Source organism: Patella vulgata, chromosome 4 (assembly GCF_932274485.2).
Source record: "Patella vulgata chromosome 4, xgPatVulg1.2, whole genome shotgun sequence".
Classification (NCBI taxonomy): domain Eukaryota; kingdom Metazoa; phylum Mollusca; class Gastropoda; family Patellidae; genus Patella; species Patella vulgata.
Genome location: NC_065882.2, coordinates 27,554,854 through 27,575,120, shown reverse-complemented (window position 1 = coordinate 27,575,120; position 20,267 = coordinate 27,554,854). Strand labels below are relative to the sequence as shown.

Genomic DNA, 20,267 nt, shown 5'->3' with positions numbered 1-20,267 from the left:
AGGTGTAACGATGATATATTCAAACGGTTTTTTAAATCGGAATAAAATTGTGACTTCCATAGGGTCCACAAGCTTACAATCAAGGGCCATAATTCCGGAGGTTACGTTCCGATATGCGACGACAATATACGTCAACATGAAAATGTGGACGTATAAAAAAATATATTAATTATGATCGATGACATAAGCTATCGTTATCTAAAGCTACATTACTTTCTATTGATTTCATGCTTGTACCTTTACAGATACAAAATGTCTCGAGGGTCTTATATGTCTATGAACTTCGTGATTAGGATGGTACAGTGACAATATTATTATGGTTATATTACAATTTCGTTACCGTTTTTTCCCCTAACTGTTGTCTTTGTAGTATATATCTGTATTAGAGCAATGTTCTCTTTATTTCAGTGAGTCTACAGATTATGTCAATGGTTGTGTTTGGTGTTAAGATCGGACATTATTTCAAAAAGTTAGAAGATAAACACTTTGACATTTCACTGGAGCCATTAACCATATCCTGGTCATCTACCATTGGTATTATCTCAAATATTTTAGCCACGGCAGCTGGTGTGTGTTTATTTTTAGAATTGCGTAATGTGGCAGTGGAAGAACTTAATGTTTGATAATTCCAGGGCATGATTTATTCAACGAAAAGATAGTGCTATGTAGATTGGAAATATATTATTTACTATTGTATTATGAATGGTTGTGGATTGAAGACAGCGTTGGGCGTGAGAAATAATAGAAATCACAACAATGATGCCAAGCAAAACAAGGACAAATATTACACTATCTCGTGTGTATTCCTGAACCTCGTGTATATTTTCTACATTTTGTACTTTTGCTTTTTTTTATATAATTGAAAGAAAATAACCATTACCGTAACAGTTTAATTTCGTTCATTTACTATTTATCATTAGTTGATGTTTATGTGTACCTAATGGGACATAAAACATAAACTTTATTACACCCTAGAGAATATCAATTTATATCTTAACTACCTTTTCCCGGTCTGTCTTTTAATATGGATTCTTTTTAAATTCTAATTAATGAATCTGAACTTTTCTTGGTATTATATTGCCTCTAATCTTATTAAAATCAGATTTTATTTTGTGCCGTTCCATTAACAGATAATTGTGTCAATAACCAAAGGGGTTCAAAAGACTTTATGGAATTGTTTGCATCACGGGTTTTGATGGGTAGGTTGAACTGGGGTCGTTATCATGTATTATTAAATGTGGGCTGTAAGGTTTGTCTTTAGGCCCGGGTGTAATTGAGTGAACCATCGAAAAATAAAACGTAACGAAATATAATTTTAATTAGACCGTAAACCCTTAGCCAGTATGTTGTTTTGTCTTTAACAATACATGTTACTGCCATCATCCATCACATTATATATAAACAAATGCATTAAGAGAAATAACCACCTTTATTATATACACTTTATAAAGGAATGGAAACAAAAAGTTGAGTTGTAGTTGGAGAAAAGATGTCTTCAGCTCTCTTTAATAAAATGTATTCATCAAGAGCCGAAGTATTTAGCAGAAGTCAAACCCGTACATCAGTTATACTGGGTCAATGGCAGAAAAAAATATGTAATCTTGATAAAGTATGGAAAAACATCTGCATCACAATATTCAGCATCGTCAACAATAGCGCACACAAAACGGTTGGAATAACCTGGTCAAAGAACATATATTGTTTGAGCAACGTAAATGTCAGCAAATAGCCAGTTAAATAATAACTATAGGCAAATTTGTCAGATGTTGCCATATTAGACCGATCCTTCACATTCTAGACCATCAATGGTGACGTATGATACTTTAGCTGAAAAAAATAATTAAAAATAGTCGGGCTTAATATAAATTGGGACATTGTCAAACTATTTAAATCTGGAATACAAGTTCGTACAAGTACTCGAACGCTAATTAACATTTAATTCGATTGGGACATTGTATCGGTCTGACAAACTAAACAATACACTGTTCTCAATCAGTGACCGTATATATGAAATAAACATTTAAATGTGACTAAATATATATTTGAGTCAAACTGAATTTCAGTAATATTTTGTAATTCCAGGTATCAAACCACCCTCTAAATACAATCATTAGGTTTCTTACCCTCAAGGTCAAATTCGAACTTGGTAATCGGCAAATCACCTTTGTTTCTGACATAACCATCATCAATTCGCCATATTTCGTCATTGGAATCACAGTTACATAACGGAGAAGTACCATTGCAGACCTTGTTGACACCACAAGCACAATTACCTTCCCCCGGTGTACCACCGGGAAAATAATCAGCACGGTTATGATGCCGGGTATAGAATGCTGCTTTTAGTACACCGTTGACGTGTATACTGCTATTAAAGCACCTGTATTCTACATATTGTCTACATGTTTGAGACTGTGATATTATTGATTCTGTAGTGTCTTGAGTGATGGTGTAAACCAATGTTACCTCTGTAGTACCATTTAATATCATGTCTGGTTGTAGGTCATGAGCTTTAATAAAATAAAATTTAACCACATCTTAGTCCCGAAATGATATAGTCCCTCTCTCGCTTTCTCTTTAGCAACACATGCGCTATGGTCAGGTTTACAAAATATGGCGCCTTTTTATACAGACAATAAAGGACGTCGATTAGGTTTAGATGACTACACCCTTTACAGATCTGTATAGATTATTTAATACTTTTAAAGTATACCGCACACGCGACGACTGTATTCTAAAAAAATCTTTGGGTACGCGAACCAAAATAATATAAAACAAATGAAGGGCCATGGTGATTCAGTCAGTACCGAGCTGGCTCCTATATATTTGTCAGTGGTGCATAGAGAATATCTGTCAAGTCCTTCGGATGAACCCAAAAAACAAGGCCCCGTGCACGTTGACAGTTGGAATTCGGCCAAGATAATGCAGAAACGCCATCCAGACAAACGTTCCTCTTCACAAGACCGACTGGTTTAGAAAATTAGGACGTTAAATCTCACTTCAATTTCGAAAAGAAATCTCTTGTGACAAAAAATAAAAATTGAACGGCGCCACGTGCATGCACAGGCAAGAAAGAATCTGGAAGGACGAGATTGGAATACTATCGAACACCGGACGAAGGACCATGAACGGGCATAGTCCCAGTATGCCTTTGGTCTGTTGAGCAAAAAACAAAAGATGGCATTTTTCAGTTTGACTGTGAGCGTCTTCTTTCAATAATGTTCAATAATGTAAATAATCATTGATTCACATGGCTCTGTTAAGATAACAATTAACACAATCATTTTCTTTATTTCTATATGAATGCCTTGCAATGCGCTGAATGAGATAAAGTTTACACTATGGAGCTCGTTTATTTTGGTACCATTTCAACGATAGAGCACAACCGGCCTTATGAAAGTAACGAACATGATAAATTAATTCGTCAGTTATAAAATATATTCTATATATAATTGGAGTTTATTTTTCGCGAGTCCCGTACACAAGGAACCATGCCTACGCGACATCCTCCAGGGCTTTCTCGAGCTATGTTTTATTCGGAATATATCAGATTTTCCACGGCGTAATGCACGCTAAAATGTTTCCGAGTTTATAATTTTACATATAAGTAAGAAAACAAAATCTAAATTTTAAACATACATTATGCAAGAGCTAAATCTGCCTATTGCAGGACTTTTTTTTAGGCCTGAAATGTTTTCTAAATTATTAATTAGACATTAATTAACTTATTCAGGCCATAATCAACTCATGGAGGAGGGAGACTTATCTTCGAACAACCAGTACGGTGGTTGAAACTATTGCACACGTCTTGTCAAACCTTCAAATGCTAATATCTTCGCTCGCAATTGAGTAATTTGAATGAAATTTTCAAATTATTCATTTTACATTATCTATTTCCCAACTATTAGAGCAAGAATGTCTAGCTCTTTATCTAAATCTTACATAATGTATCTTTAATGATAAATATTCTCCCTGCTTGGATTCAATAGGATTAAAACGAAGTCCATAAAAAGATTTAGCAGAGGTCAATTTTTAAGAAATCTGAAGCAATAGGACATAGTGATGTATGTGGCGTGTGTGTGTGTGGGGGGGGGGGGATCCCGAATGCGAGAAAAGGTTTGAATTTCGACATGCCTTATAGCCGCTCTTACTTTTGAACATATCCCGTTTATATCGTCTGCAAAGGATTCGTCATAATAGAATCATATTGCTTTTAGAGATAGAACTTTTACAAAAAGTTTGCAAACTGTGATTCCCAAATTTCTTAAATGAATTAAAAAGGTAAAATACCAACTTACGTATTATAGTATAGGTCAGTCCCCCTTCTTCCTTACATGTAACTTCAACTTGTGAATTTGGTCGAGGAGCAATTATAATATTTGATGTTATGTTACCACCCAACAGCATAGTATCAAAGCAGTTTTTACCTAGAAAAACAGAAATATCAAACCGGGTGAAAAAATGTTGTATTTTTAAGATTCTTTTGACAAGAACAATACAATTTGTTTTCATCATAAAGGAGCTAAGCCACCTTGAGTGAGGTCAAAAAATAAAATATTGAATTGGGTTGACACCAATTGGCCTTAATATTGGTTTAACTCAAAACATTTAAATTATGTTGTTTTGTGGAGTAAATAAAACTTTGTTTTACGAATTTTAGATGAAAAATATAAAATAAGATAGGCCTATGACTTTATTATCCCAGAGGAAATTTATTTAACCTAGTAAGAGACATATAATAGTAAACTATAATAAATCATGTAATTTCAAGTTAGATAATACAACAATCTCCCCTCAGACAAAGTAGCACATGTCACAGGCGCCTGTAACGTTGAAAATCTCTTCCAAAATAACATTAAGCCGTGGCGAAGTAAAAGAGGTTGTCAAATAACTGGTCTGAATCCGGTTCTCTAATTCAGAGGTTAATTATGAGAAATGACATCCCCAACCGACCTGGCCCCTTCGCCAACCGGTTTGAAAATATACATCACCTACTTACAACATCGGTTATATCTCCACATTGGCATCATTGGAATCAATAATCGATTTAGAACTGGTATAGTAACAATCAACTTTTCACATTCTGTAAAAATCTTAGCTGCAGTGCTTGATATGGAATTGGCTATGGCTCAACAAGTTTGTGATCTCTCTCTCGCAAATGTTTCTCCCACATAAAGCACATTGGAAAAATAACACACCTCATAACGAATGAAGCAGTCGCTTGTTATCAGGACTTCCGAAATATTAACTTAACCAACAACTTCAAAACTCTGTTGCCAGAAAGTAACTAAAAATGATTCGCGTTGCCATATTACAACTGGCTTCCAGTATTGACTTCAACTGCTTTCTTTGACATACCAATTTATTCACACCTGTGGTGTATAAACCTTTGCATGCGAGAATGAGTAGGATGAATTAAGCACGCTTTGTGGATTCTAGCATGTTACAAATGGAATTTATTATTATATTATTAGTATTTATCTGGCGACAATTTTGTTCCTTTTCCAATGAATAAATTTAAAATACAGAATTCACATCTTGGATGGAACTTTCTATAATGATTGGTAAGTGACGACGATAGAATTTAGATGACGCATTGCTTTGTCTCTTTGATTTAAATGTTAACAATTTACCTCTTTAATTCAAATGTTAACAATTTACCACTCAAAGCCATTAAAAACGCAGTGCCAAATTCAAATCGAGATAACAATCATCTGTGGATAATTTCATGAAAGAATTCACTACAAATGCACAAAATGAATTCTCTATTGTTATCAAATAGATACCTTGAGCATAACCCTAACACATAACTCTTCCCGACTCGCAGCATATGTTTATATCTTCTGTCTCAATTCTTGTGTTACATTAACATTAATATTAATAAAGCGATACACGACCAGGAATGTACAGGAACATATCGTAACTGAGAAGGTTCTGCATTACTTCTATATTTAAAAAATACTGGAAACTGTATTGCACCTCTCAATGTATGCACACACCAAAGATTGGGGATCAATGGTAATAGTTGACCACAATCTACTTATTCGGGTGGGACAAAAAACCGAGGTCCCTTGTATGCATTGAAAATTTTATTATGCGGAAATCGCTACTGACATATCGGTTATATCTCTACAATACAGAATTAAAGAGTGCCAATTGGAATCAATAATTTATGTGTGGCCGACATCAAAGAGATCTAGCCGTTTTAATTTAAAGGTTTCTTTTATGTTTCAATGGTTTCTAGATCCTGCGTCTAGGATTAAACATATTCATTTCCATCCAATTGATAATAATATTCCGGTATTTATCTGACGATCATTTGTTGGTATTTTTATCAAAAGACTGAATTGGATGCAGAAATCTGATCTTGGGTGAATAGTTCTATAATAATTGACAGTCGCGCGGGTCACCTTAATCACCAGAAGGGATAATTAAAGTCAAAGGTTCAATAAAACGAAAAGCTATCCCGAGTAAATTTTGCGTGAACTTATTAAATGATAAAATATTAAATTATTAAAACTCAATCATGACGTTTTATGAAGTATTTATGTAAGAGTAAGCATACTCTGAGCAGCGTGCGGATCAGCAGCGACAACTATAACATTATATAATTAATTACTAGAAAAAATTTGTTAATGACAAATATGTGCTTTTAAGAATACAGAAATTGTAGTTCAGCAAAGTAGGTTCGAAGGACCGTTGGTACTCATAGGAATATAATACATTTTACACGGGAAAGCTTACCATAATAACACACATCTTCGTCAAGTTCGGACCATGTAGCATTGCCTCGACAGATTATAGATGTATTACCAAATCTGGGTAGATTACATGTGTAAGTGATTATTGTTCCAATGGCTGTTGCATTCGCATCGTTCGTCATTGAGCTCGATGTAGGTGGTGAAACACATTCTGCGATAAACAAACAACACAATATATATAATATGAAAAAGGACAGGGGAACGGGGCCACCATAAAATAATTTCTAAATGATCTATATCAATCTAAACAAGACTGGGAACTAATTTCATTCCGTTTATGCTGATGGTAAACATTGTGAGAGAAAAATTCACAATGTAACGAGAAATGCTAGCTACTGATAATACGAGAAGGCGTTTATTGGAAATGTCATTCACTTATTTATTAAATATTCGCTTATCTGTGTTAATAAATCTACGCTGATGAAATAATAATAATTATTATTTACAGTTTATCGACCAAAATTAGATTTCAAGATAATTTAATCTCTGAGGTTTTCTCTAACTTAAATATGAATAGGCAGATTCGTCTGAATTGTTGCATACTTTGTAATGTAAACACGTCCGGCGTAGTCAAATGAAAAAAAGAAAAAGAAACTTTGCCGATCAGTGGCGATAGCCAAAGTTTATTTTAATGACAAATATGTGCTTTTAAGAATACAGAAATTGTAGTTCAGCAAAGTAGGTTCGAAGGACCGTTGGTACTCATAGGAATATAATACATTTTACACGGGAAAGCTTACCATAATAACACACATCTTCGTCAAGTTCGGACCATGTAGCATTGCCTCGACAGATTATAGATGTATTACCAAAACTGGGTAGATTACATGTGTAAGTGATTATCGTTCCAATGGCTGTTGCATTCGCATCGTTCGTCATTGAGCTCGATGTAGGTGGTGAAACACATTCTGCGATAAACAAACAACACAATATATATAATATGAAAAAGGACAGGGGAACGGGGCCACCATAAAATAATTTCTAAATGATCTATATCAATCTAAACAAGACTGGGAACTAATTTCATTCCGTTTATGCTGATGGTAAACATTGTGAGAGAAAAATTCACAATGTAACGAGAAATGCTAGGTACTGATAATACGAGAAGGCGTTTCTTGGAAATGTCATTCACTTAATTATTAAATATTCGCTTATCTGTGTCAATATATCTACGCTGATGAAATAATAATAATTATTATTTACAGTTTATCGACCAAAATTAGATTTCAAGATAATTTAATCTCTGAGGTTTTCTCCTAACTTAAATATGAATAGGCAGATTCGTCTGAATTGTTGCATACTTTGTAATGTAAACACGTCCGGCGTAGTCAAATGAAAAAAAGAAAAAGAAACTTTGCCGATCAGTGGCGATAGCCAAAGTTTATTTTAATGACAAATATGTGCTTTTAAGAATACAGAAATTGTAGTTCAGCAAAGTAGGTTCGAAGGACCGTTGGTACTCATAGGAATATAATACATTTTACACGGGAAAGCTTACCATAATAACACACATCTTCGTCAAGTTCGGACCATGTAGCATTGCCTCGACAGATTATAGATGTATTACCAAAACTGGGTAGATTACATGTGTAAGTGATTATCGTTCCAATGGCTGTTGCATTCGCATCGTTCGTCATTGAGCTCGATGTAGGTGGTGAAACACATTCTGCGATAAACAAACAACACAATATATATAATATGAAAAAGGACAGGGGAACGGGGCCACCATAAAATAATTTCTAAATGATCTATATCAATCTAAACAAGACTGGGAACTAATTTCATTCCGTTTATGCTGATGGTAAACATTGTGAGAGAAAAATTCACAATGTAACGAGAAATGCTAGGTACTGATAATACGAGAAGGCGTTTATTGGAAATGTCATTCACTTAATTATTAAATATTCGCTTATCTGTGTTAATAAATCTACGCTGATGAAATAATAATAATTATTATTTACAGTTTATCGACCAAAATTAGATTTCAAGATAATTTAATCTCTGAGGTTTTCTCCTAACTTAAATATGAATAGGCAGATTCGTCTGAATTGTTGCATACTTTGTAATGTAAACACGTCCGGCGTAGTCAAATGAAAAAAAGAAAAAGAAACTTTGCCGATCCGTGGCGATAGCCAAAGTTTATTTTAATAAATATACGCTGATGAAATATTAACCCTTGTCGGTTCACGTTGTGAGAATCACATAGCAGGTATCAAGGGGTTTACGTACAGATATATCTGAATTAAAAGGCAGGGTTTTAGTTTTTATTTGCATTCATATTGTGTACTATGTGATAAAGAGGTAAAATGGCAAATCACGTTTGATACAAAAACCATTGAATATTTGGAATTCATCATTTAATTTAGGGTATTTGTAACATACAGGTGTTAAAAGAGAGAATACTCTGGCATACGCAATATGGTATTAGGCAGCAAATACATTAGCAAAATCTCTACTGTGAGTTGTAAGTTAGGGGTCCGATTGGACCCCTTGTTCCCTTCAAGCGTTGGACCTGATTTGCATGTAACAGAACTCAGCATGTGGGAAGCAGATGAATACCAAACTCTTCGCTACGTGTAAAAATGTATAGGAGACAAAGTCACTAAATTTCAGAAAGCAGTGCCCCAGTAGTTATTACAAAACACTATAAAACATGTGCATGAGGTCCACGGAGACCCCACGAGCACCGACAAGGGTTAAGTAAAAAAAAGGAAAAAAAATCCAAAGCACCCCCCGTAATGCGTTAATCTATGGAAGGGTATCGCTGCCAATATTAAATGCTCTGCGACAATGTCGTTTCCATTGATTATGTGTAAAAAGTACAATGAACAAAGTCCTAATACCGATAATGATAAAGTCAAAACACCTCTAAGGCAAGAGTTAAACACCCCCACTCTTTCCGGTCTCTCTATAAACAGAGTTGAGTAGCCTACTTTGATCTATTAAAAAAAAACAATATTTAAGGATTGTGCCCAACAAATAAATAATATATTTAAAGAGAGGAATGACTATACATCTTTTAGTATGGACATAGAGAATTTTTGATTAAGCCCTGTATCTTTATTTTAGTTTATCTAAAATATGAATGTGCCAGAAAATTATTTGCATATTTGATAAGAGCAATCAGTTATAGGCAACATGGTATCTGGAATTTCGTATTTAGACCAGTATTTTAACTTGAATACCCCTTTAATAGTGTGATATTTATTGGATATAAATTATGAAAATACGATTGTACCAGAAAACTATTTACATATTTACAAACAGAAATGAATGTGCTTTCCACTAATATGTAACATGATACCTGAAATTTCGTATTTGGACATTGCACAGCCAGCCCCCCCCCCCCCCCCGGTAATCATCATAAAGTGCCATCCAAAGTGTCAAGGTGAGTAAATTTTTATTGTGTGCTAGGCTGATTTCCTGAATATCCTTGTTCTGGCTTATAGTGTGCCAGGTTTCCGTATATGTTAATAAGTCACGCGAAGCACAAATGGGATGTGGCAGAGAGCAAATGTAAAGTGTAATGAGAGAAATGTAAAATGTAGACACGTCAAAAAAAGCATTTTCCCACAAAACATTTGTCATTTAACAATTAACATTTGACGTTTTACATTTAACTCTTGCCTTAGAGGTATTTTGACTTTATCATTACCGGTATTATGACTTTGTACATTGTACTTTTTACATATAATCAATAGAAAAAACATTGTAGCAGAGCATTTATTATTGGCAGCGATACCCTTCCATATTAATCTAGTTCAGTTTTCTATTTCTGTCAGTTTCATTTTCTTCAATCGAAAGCTAATAATTATTTATAATAATAAAGACTGAATTTATAAAAATCATTAGAATTACGCCACAAAGAAAACGTAGATTTATAAAAAGACACTTTGGCTATCGCTTCTCGTATTATCGGCAGATGGCATGGTTTCGTTTCGTTGTGAACTTTCGGGTAGTTCTAATTTTTACAACAGAATAAAAAATACACGGGAAATAAAGAAATCCCAATCATCAAGTCGCATTATCCCTATTTTTTTTGGGGGGGGGGGGGTCAGGACACTTCGTCTATGTTGTGAAATCTAAATTAATTGTACGCCACATCAAGTGCTTGATGGAAAAATAACACAGTGGTGACAGTCAAGAAAAATAATCATTTCAAATGTTTACACAAAAATATGTGAACTGTGTGATGAGAAGTGAATGTTCTAACAATCTAATTAAAATATAGATTTATATTTCGTTTCGTTTTTTATACTTTCGATATACGTCAGTCATTCAATTAACCAATTAGCGACCGCCATGTATTCTTTTATCTACTTTTGCTTTGTTTTGATTTCTTATGTCGCTAATGTCTACCCACAGTTCCGCGCAAAAAAGGTCAAACGCTCGATTCGACAGACCATTTGATTGGCTGACCCCTCATTTCAAGCAGAACACGAGTTAAATAACAACGCTTCCAGATCCAAGTGTAGTAAAGACAAGTAAAGTCGAAATTTTGAACTATAAAAACGAAACGAAATAGGATCTGTGTTTTAATCAGATTGATGTTCTAAATAGTAAATGAAGTTCAGCACAAGCAATGAAAATTCACTAAGGTTTCGATGATTTTCCAACTGATTTATAATTCATCAGCTCGTAGGCAAAGGTCATGTAGTATACTATATAGGCCTACCGCTTAGAAAGAGGTTACGTCCGTGTGTCGCGAGTAGAATCGTACCTGCTCCGTGGTTTTGCCAAACATCATTCTGGGACAATGGCGATATCTTAAAGGACAATATTGGTGTCAGTCATTATCACATATGTGATAGAACTGGTTTAACACGTTCCAAATATTATTCAACACAGAGATCATTGCTACGAGTTCTATCGCATAATATGTGATAATGACTGACAGCAATTTTGTCCTTTAAAGTTGCTTCACATAAAAGTCAGCTCTGGTGAGCGGCTGAGATAAGACTGCATTTAGCGTCATTGCTTATGTAATTTCATAGCTGTTGTAATTTTTGTATTAGTGATGTATCACTGATATATAAACACGTATTTAGAACAAAGCCGTTTTCCTTAGTTATAGTATTAAAATAACACAGCGTGAAGTCTGAGACAATATTGAAGTCCAACGAGAAGTCCATGATTTTGAGAACTATTACACCGATTCGATAGGGGGGGCGTTATTGGGATAATATTACCACATTGTATTTAGTACCGGAATACACGATTGTTCGATTTGCTGTCGTGACCAAAGAATGTTGCCTTAGTTTGGCTCAATACCTTATTTTTACTGGTTTCAAAAAAAAAAGAGACCTGAGTCATGATATTTTTTAAAAATGAAATGGTATATATAGTTATACATAATATACAATATAGTACTCAACAGCTTTTTGTAAAATATAAACTTGACTAAATTGTGTCTTTGCGTAAATAATAATTGTTCACACTTACCGTCAATACAATTAAAGTTTGGTATAGTCCAGTTACCGTCTGTTTGACAAGTAATGCTTGCATTTCCAACTGGTCGAAAATCACATTGTAATAACAGGGATTTACCAACCTCTCTTGTTACAATAGGTGGCAGATAACTGTTCCTAGGTTTTTCAGGTAGATTAGGGCAATCTGAAAATAACGATTTACAAGTAGTTTATGTCGAAAATGAAAGAAATAAAAACAAAATAATGTCGATTGGGTAAATCAATATATTGAGAAAATACAATCAAAATATTTGATTAGGCTTAGTTGCATATTCACAATAGGGATTAGTTAATAGGGATTCGGGTCTATATGTTATGTAAGTCTAACATGTAAAGACAAAACGATATATTATTGTATGATGTGTTTTTTGTTGGGGGGGGGGGGGCGTATTTTTTCTTTCTCGATTTAGTTCAGGGACAGAAGAAATAAGTTCGACTTACATTGGTAAATATAACCGAGAAAAATGTCCGCATAACAGCCCGCATCTTTATTCCCGCTTGCCTTAAAGATGGGTTCCCAGATAAGTATTTATCGGGTGGTTTAATATTTCCAATAATCCAATAAAAGTATGGTAATTTTGGTATATATGGAAAGTAGAGATATCCAATCTTAGAAAAATGCTGGATTCCCCGAAAAACACTCATGGAGCGTATACAGGACAAACATGTAAGGGTTCCCCTAATCAACAGCCCGACGATTAGGAATTTCTGCACGCATGATGTCAAAGGTCACACGCGAACATTGAGCGCTTGATGTACAAGTTGATAAACTTTATGGAGAGTTAGACGTACAGCACTTTCTGAGTTAAAAATGGCGGAAAAAAACGAGGGTAGTGGATAATCCGAGAATTTAACTAGGATTCGATATTTGTAATAAATAGTAAGCGATTAAAGACAAGACCGTCTTATGTATGCAATGAATTCTCCTCTGATTTCCAAGAGGTAAGTCACGTGACGTAAACATGACCTGGTTTGATCGACTTTTTATAGCACTTAGCAGGGCATTCCTTCGCAATTACGATGTTTGAGAAGGATTTGAAGCGGAGAGAGAGAGAAATGGGGTTTAACGTTCACTCAACACAAACTAGGCCATTTCGGGACTAACACATGTTTACATGTTTTAATTTTATTTCAATAATTCGCTTGCGCGTAGGGGTCTTTAGCAGTGGGAGGACCCGGAGAAAACCCACGAGGTTGGACAGGCGACCCTACTCCTTGCCACGTACAACCGGGGATTCGAAACCACGCCAGTTGACTCAATGACAGACTTTATGGTACAGCGCGCACGTGCTAACCATTCAGCCACCCATCCCCCAGGATTTGAAGCAAAGTTATGACAAATTAATTAGTTTGAATATGTTTTTAGTCCATATATACCATTAAATCACCCAGTTTGTACGCGGGAACCCATCTTTAATATTGTTTGTAACATTGATTTGTTGTGGCCATGGGGCATTTTCTTTTTGTTGATCACACAATTAAGAGACGTACACCTTTATAGGTAATATCTATGGATAAGTGGCACGTCCGGCGTGCTTCATCACTACTCGAAATAACACATCAAATCAATTCAAAACCCTTTTTTCATCTAAAATCAAAGATTTAGCTCTCATTTAAATAAAAGGTTTTTACCTGTAAATACACAAGCAGTATTATGGTTTATAGTCTGTATGCAGATAGTTCCAATAGGACAAGTAACATTTCCACAAACATTCAGCTCATTCTAAAATTTTAAAAAAGAATTAATGGTGTTTTAATTATAAGATAAAACAGTACATAGGGTGGTTTTCTCCATTGGCGTATGTAGAATTCCCGGTGTACACATAATTTTAAAATGATATAAATTGTTTCCCCACCTACTACACCTAACTTCATAGTCAGCACGATCTGGTTTTGAACTCGGTCAATAGTCTTCTAGCACTGGCTAGTTGAAGTTAGAATATGGTTACTATTTCACTAATCTCAAGGTAAATAATTGGGAATATGACACAGCAATTTGTGTACATAGCTGATGAAGCAGCTAGACAAAATATTTTTAACAAGCCACATCACCCAAAAACTGGTAGGCCTACAGAATAAAATTTGCCATCTGAGAATTCCAAGTTTTGATAATGTTGCAAACAAAACAATTCCACTAAGTTTTATAATATTACTTCAAGAATTTGAATGTAGACGGAGTGACGACTTCTCAATTTGCATAGTCTCGGTCACCCAGAACATCCTAGTCGTCAACGTACGGAGGGCACTGATCTTTTTAATAACTGGATAGCTTATTGGCTGAGAAGTGTGAAGTCACCGGAAGTACTAATTCCGCCATGTTACCACTCGCAAAACATTGCTTTGTATGGTTGACATAGTTGCATTTACCTCAAGGTAAACATCGATAAAATAATGCCGTTATAAATTTTGAAATAATCATAAATTTTCAAAATTAACTAAAAATATTTCTGAATGAAATATGCGACAGTTTATGAAAATAAAAAAAAAAAAAACGTGAACATTGCCGTTTACTTGGGCATAAGTTGGACTTTCTTGTCATTCATAACCATAATTAGGTCGCATGATAATACTAATAGACGTAAATCAGGCCTATTATTTTAATGAAACTTTTCACATCACAGAGGCAGGAAGGAGAACGGTATAAGGCCTATAATACATATAAATATATATATATATATATATATATATTCGAAATAAAGATATTTTAGGGGGAAAAAATAGGTTTTTGCGAGTACTTTCCGCTTTATTAAGCTTCTTCAAGCAAATTTTACCAATTCCAACAATTGATATGACGTAATAACGTCATGGTTACAACAATGAACTATAATGGCTATAATATGCACGATAAGATAATATGCATACATTATGTATCATTAACAAAATGATTAATTAAACATTTATAATTTACACAACTACAATGTTAATACAACAAAAAATCAACACCTTGAATTAAGCAATGGTTTGAATTTTTCAATAAAATATGATTCCTTTGCATCTAATAGATCGTTGTTTTTGCTGTTTAATTGATATAACGGAAAGACATTAAAATTGCATTTGCCACAAACATCGAGGTGTCGGCTTAGGGGTATCATCCTGTATAGCGGATTAAGAATATGTTGTCGATGGTGGTTCATTCTTAATCTAAGCATATTTATGGTCTTTCCGATATATCTACCCTTACCGCCCGGACAAATTATTACATATATAATGTAATCAGGTTTACAAGTCATTGGTTGTTTTACATGAAATGTAAAATTGTCCGTGATATTTATGGATGAACCTTCAATTATGATTGAACACGTTTTACATTTGGATTCATTACACTTGTTGGTTATAATAATAATAATATCGTCATTTACAAAGCGCGTTAATACTGAAGAAAACAGTTTCTAAGGCGCTGTTGGTTTTTATATTCACTGATTATTTACAGATCAGGGTTTTGAAATAAGAATGTTTTGAGCTGAGATTTAAAATGGCCCACAGACAGTAATGGATTCATTGATTGTGAGAGTTTATTCCATAGACTATGCCACAATCCCAGTTCCCACTCCGTTTGAATAAGGGGCAAAATGAGCCTGGAGAAACAACAGCACGCGTTCGAAACTTACAATCCGAACAACTAGATTTTTAATATGGTTCCTCCTTATACCCTAATGAACAACATCAGCCACGAACTGTAAAAAGATCGACATGGTTCTCCCATATAACCGCCAGGCCAATGTACAACTGACGCTAGAAATGTTTCCACTACTGATTTGACTCCAGCAAAAGTAATAAGGACTTCCTTTGGGTGGGTTTTGTAATCATTTGTTTATAAAAAATTTTACAGACCTGTAACTTTCATAATTTCCACAATGAAATAAAAGTGAAACAATACCACATAATTCTATACTCGAGATTTTACGTGGTTAACACCATGGCCACATGTGTACATAAAAAATGACTATGTGAATGCTTCCTACTTCATTGATTTTGAAAAAATATTCGCTTGATGCTATTTTACTTTCGCAAAGCATCAATGGGTGTATCAATTGTAAAGGTCACCACGTTTACCCTACTATTGCGGCTAAACTGACGGAAGTAACGACAATATACGTCCACATTGAATTTATGCGTATAAATTGCGATATTTTTCGCTTAGTTCAATTCGAAATAGCATATACATTAAAGGGCGATAAAAAATTTGGATTCTCTCTGGTCGGCAATAATATACGTCATAATATTAACATTGCCGAGAAATTGAGTCCTGGGTACACAATTGATGGATAACACTAATTCCTTTACGTAAAATAAATGTTTTGGACTTTTAAAAAAGAAATTCGAAAATTCGTATCAAATTTAATTCAAATTTAATTAAAGTTAATTTAAAAACAAAAGCCACAGATTTCGAATTTTCATCTTACAGCAATTCCTGATGTGTCAATTTTACAATCTTTTAAATTAGATAAATTACGTTACCATAAACATATATATTACCTGAGAAAAGAAATGTTCGATTTCAGATTTGGTGCTGAACAGTGACCCCGCATTAGTTTCTAATTGATTTACAAGTTGAGTTTCAAACAAACTGCAAACATCACCTTCCTGGCCGAATGATTGGCACATACTTCGCTGTAGACAGTACTTAGCACAGTGCAAAACACCAACGTTTTTGAAGATATTGAAAGGATCACTGTTATATCTTTTATTCCTGTGTGACAAAGAAGAAAATGACAACTCGATAGTGTCATTTAATGTCGCTTGAACCCTTGAATGCAGGATTGTCATCAGTACGCTGACTACAAGGATACCATCCATTTTCTAAAAGTTATCACGATGAGAATGCAAAAGGGTGTTTTCAACAGATTTTATATCCGACTTCTGCTTTCATGGTGTTATACTACCACATCAGGATCCAACTGACTCCATGGCATGAAATGCTTAACAGCACCGGATACAATATTAACCTTAACAAAGATTAATCATTTGGAACACGTATAAACCCACCAATTCCTTGGGGATTATAGAGCAGTTCTTGGTAACGGAACAATCAAATTTTACAATAAAAATACTGAATTATTTATACCTTCTATTTCAAGTTATTACTATTTTTCTTACACTATAGTAATGTTTTGTCTACTTCTGAAAAAAATTCTCCCGGTTAATGATTTCTCATTGAATACTTCTTTATCATGAACAATATATATCCAATAAAAACCCACACGACATCGATTAAACCATCTCTGCATGTTCAATGTCTTAACACAAACAATACAAAAATGATGAAATGAGTCAAGCACAATAAAGTACTTTAGTTGAGCGGAATTCTGGGGGCGAGGGAGTGAATATGCCGCTAGTTAAAAAAACATGCGAAACAACATAATTACTACACATTCCCTCGTCGTTCGTTTAATTTTAATTACACCGATCGTAGATGTTTAGAATACAACTTGAATTATCAAAACATAGATGAGTTTGGATGAAGGCGGGGCGAAGGTTGGGCAGTGGTTTATGTTGATATAAATGATGACCCTCTTGTTAGTAAATATTAATTTCTAATTTAAAAAACACCCAACTATTTAGTGGTGTCATCACCACCACCATAGAGAACAGACGCAAGCCTGGAACGCCAAAGACAGACCACTCTGGCATCAGAATACCCCCCCCCCCCCCGTTTCGTGGCAAAATCTCATACCGGATTAGAAAGTTGATGAAACAAGAACTGGGCATAGATATCACCTTGGCAAGCGGCACAACCATTGAGAATATATTAAAAGCTAATGGTAAAACACAACAAACCAACCACCACAGTCCATAGGATGTATAATTGAAATACCTTGCTCGTGCAATGAAAATAAAAGTATGTACGTGAAACGAAGCGCCCACTTGATGTACGAATAAAAAAGCATAAGTCACTAGCTTCCACCAATCCCTCAGCGGTAGCAAAGCATATTATGCCATAAATTTGATCAAGTTTGTGTTCAACGTAACAATATTTTTTCGTATGTTTCGACATCATGAGTGTTTAAGGATGAGATTTTATTTTTTAGACCTTGCATTTATTGTATTAGTGGGGTAACTGTTATTATTTACGTTTACGGTAATAAATCTTGAAAATCCAGCATAGGCGGCGTTTGGATTTTTGTATTCTAGTAGTTTATTCATCCCTTGATTCAATGAAACAAAAAACATTTTGCCACAAAATCTGGTTTGGGTGCGTTTTGAAGCAGCGTGGACGTACCACTTTTTCTGCGTGCCCAGTTAGCCTAGTGTGCGATATTTTAGTATGTTTAAGGTAATAGGATATTTTTTTTCTTGGTGTGTGTGTGGGGGGGGGGGGGGGCTCTATTACATATATTCTTTGCATTAATATGTCGTAAAATGTTATTTTCTAATATAAAGGTAACAATTCTTTTCATGATAATTATATCTAGGTTTTTATTGGCGCTAGGAATATGTGTGCTAACTTCATTAATTTCAGTCATAGTCCGGACTTTTTTCCGTATGCAAATGAGGTTCGTCGTAGATCCCATATACGGTATATGTTCTACTATATAACTATTATACTGTATTTTGTATTATTGAAAAGTGTATTCTGTATTTTAACACCGTGACATTGGTATTGTTGAGCAATGGAAATTGCAAATTATAAAACTAAAATACGTATTTTGAACTACTGACATTTGCAGTTTGCACCGTGAACAATGAAATAAAATAAAACCAAGTACGAACAATCCAAACCATTAGACAAAATTCGAAGTCCTAAAAAAACGGTAATCAGCATATGGACTGTTCACCGTGTACAAAATACACGACAAACAGTGGTAACAGGTGTCCGGAAGAGTAAGCTTACCCTGCCTGGCGCCACACCCGCCATAGCTGCATCCAAACTATTAGGCGAAATCTCGGTAAAATAGCGTGATTGGCCAATGAACTATCGGTATGCAAAATGCACGTGATGAACAGTGTTAACGATGTAGGAGAGAGAGATAGTATACGCGTCAAATAAATATATCTAGAATAATAGCCGAGAGAGACAAGTATGGTGGCCTATCGTTATCATTCAGGATTTAACAAAATTTCTTTAAAAACCTAAATAAAATGAAATGAAAATGAAAAGCAAAATCAAAATCAAAAGTAAATTAAAAGCAAAAGTTCAACCAAAAGCAAAAGTTCAACCAAAAGCAAAAGTTAAATCAAAACTAAAAATTAAATCAAAAGCAAAAATAAAAATAAAAGTAAAACCAAAATGTAAATTAAAATCAAAACACAAATGAAAACTAAAATCATTTTTAAAAGTAATTTGAAAAGTTCAACCAAAAGCAAAAGTTAAATCAAAACTAAAAATTAAATCAAAAGCAAAAATAAAAATAAAAATAAAAGTAAAACCAAAATGTAAATTAAAATCAAAACACAAATGAAAACTAAAATCATTTTCAAAAGTTATTTGAAATGTAAAACAAAAGTAAAAGTAAAAAGCAAAATAAAAATATTTGTCGGCCTATCGCTATCATTCAACTTTTGTTTACGCAAAAGTAAAATAAAAATATTGTAGTTCGTCTATTTATAGCAATTCTCTCTCTCTCTCTTTTCTCCCCTTTTGCATGCCCATTTGTGTTGATTTTTTGGTCTAGAATGGATGAAGAGGGTTTGAATTAACATTTTCTGCCAGGTTTTGGTAAATATTCATGATTTTGAGGCGGAAGGATAAGAGGGTTATCGGGTTAGCTACGGCGATATGTACGGCAACTAGTTACATGTTTTTAGTATGCTTCTTCAAGTTTGTGTATCTCAAAATTTTGGTGGTCAACCTCATACAAATTTTAGTGCAAAGACATGACCATTTGTTCCTCTGTCTGTAGTGGAAAGCATTCAGCCCAACGAAAATTTGGGGAAAAGTTGGAGGTGGGCAAATAGGCCAGAATTAACATTGAAGTCAATGGGGAAATTAATGGTGGTCTGCCTCCCTATCATTCAACGTCCTTGACCCCAATCGGTAACCGTCGGCTATTTCCGACCGCTTCGACTCGACGGTTTGTTCTTTCGCGGTACAAATAAAACT

General features: G+C 34.5%; 1 protein-coding gene and 1 long non-coding RNA gene across 2 annotated transcripts in view; one reads left to right on the top strand and one right to left on the bottom strand.

The window, feature by feature from the left end:
- LOC126819658 (uncharacterized) overlaps positions 1-1,528 on the top strand; it is a 30,384-nt gene extending 28,856 nt beyond the window's left edge. Inside the window, exon 4 of the long non-coding RNA XR_008787979.1 lies at positions 409-1,528. This is a non-coding gene — a long non-coding RNA (uncharacterized LOC126819658). The remainder of the gene's footprint in view (positions 1-408) is intronic.
- On the bottom strand, positions 1,415-17,123 carry LOC126819644 (uncharacterized). The gene is made up of 9 exons (XM_050547791.2): positions 16,703-17,123; positions 13,859-13,949; positions 12,201-12,371; positions 8,257-8,424; positions 7,499-7,666; positions 6,742-6,909; positions 4,296-4,424; positions 2,124-2,507; positions 1,415-1,827 (listed from the first exon to the last, which is right to left on the bottom strand). The coding sequence occupies exons 1-9, from the start codon at positions 17,021-17,023 to the stop codon at positions 1,775-1,777; spliced, it is 1,653 nt and encodes a 550-aa protein (XP_050403748.1). The 5' UTR covers positions 17,024-17,123; the 3' UTR covers positions 1,415-1,774.
- Positions 17,124-20,267: the final 3,144 nt, after the last annotated feature.

Excerpts from the sequence above, each read along its gene's own strand:
- LOC126819644 (XM_050547791.2), bottom strand. The coding sequence starts at position 17,023 with ATGGATGGTATCCTTGTAGTCAGCGTACTGATGACAATCCTGCATTCA. Across the intron at positions 4,425-6,741 it reads CGAAGATGTGTGTTATTATG|GTAAAAACTGCTTTGATACT; the intron begins GTAAGCTTTCCC and ends CTGTTTTTCTAG. Across the intron at positions 1,828-2,123 it reads GTTCGAATTTGACCTTGAGG|CTAAAGTATCATACGTCACC; the intron begins GTAAGAAACCTA and ends TATTTTTTTCAG.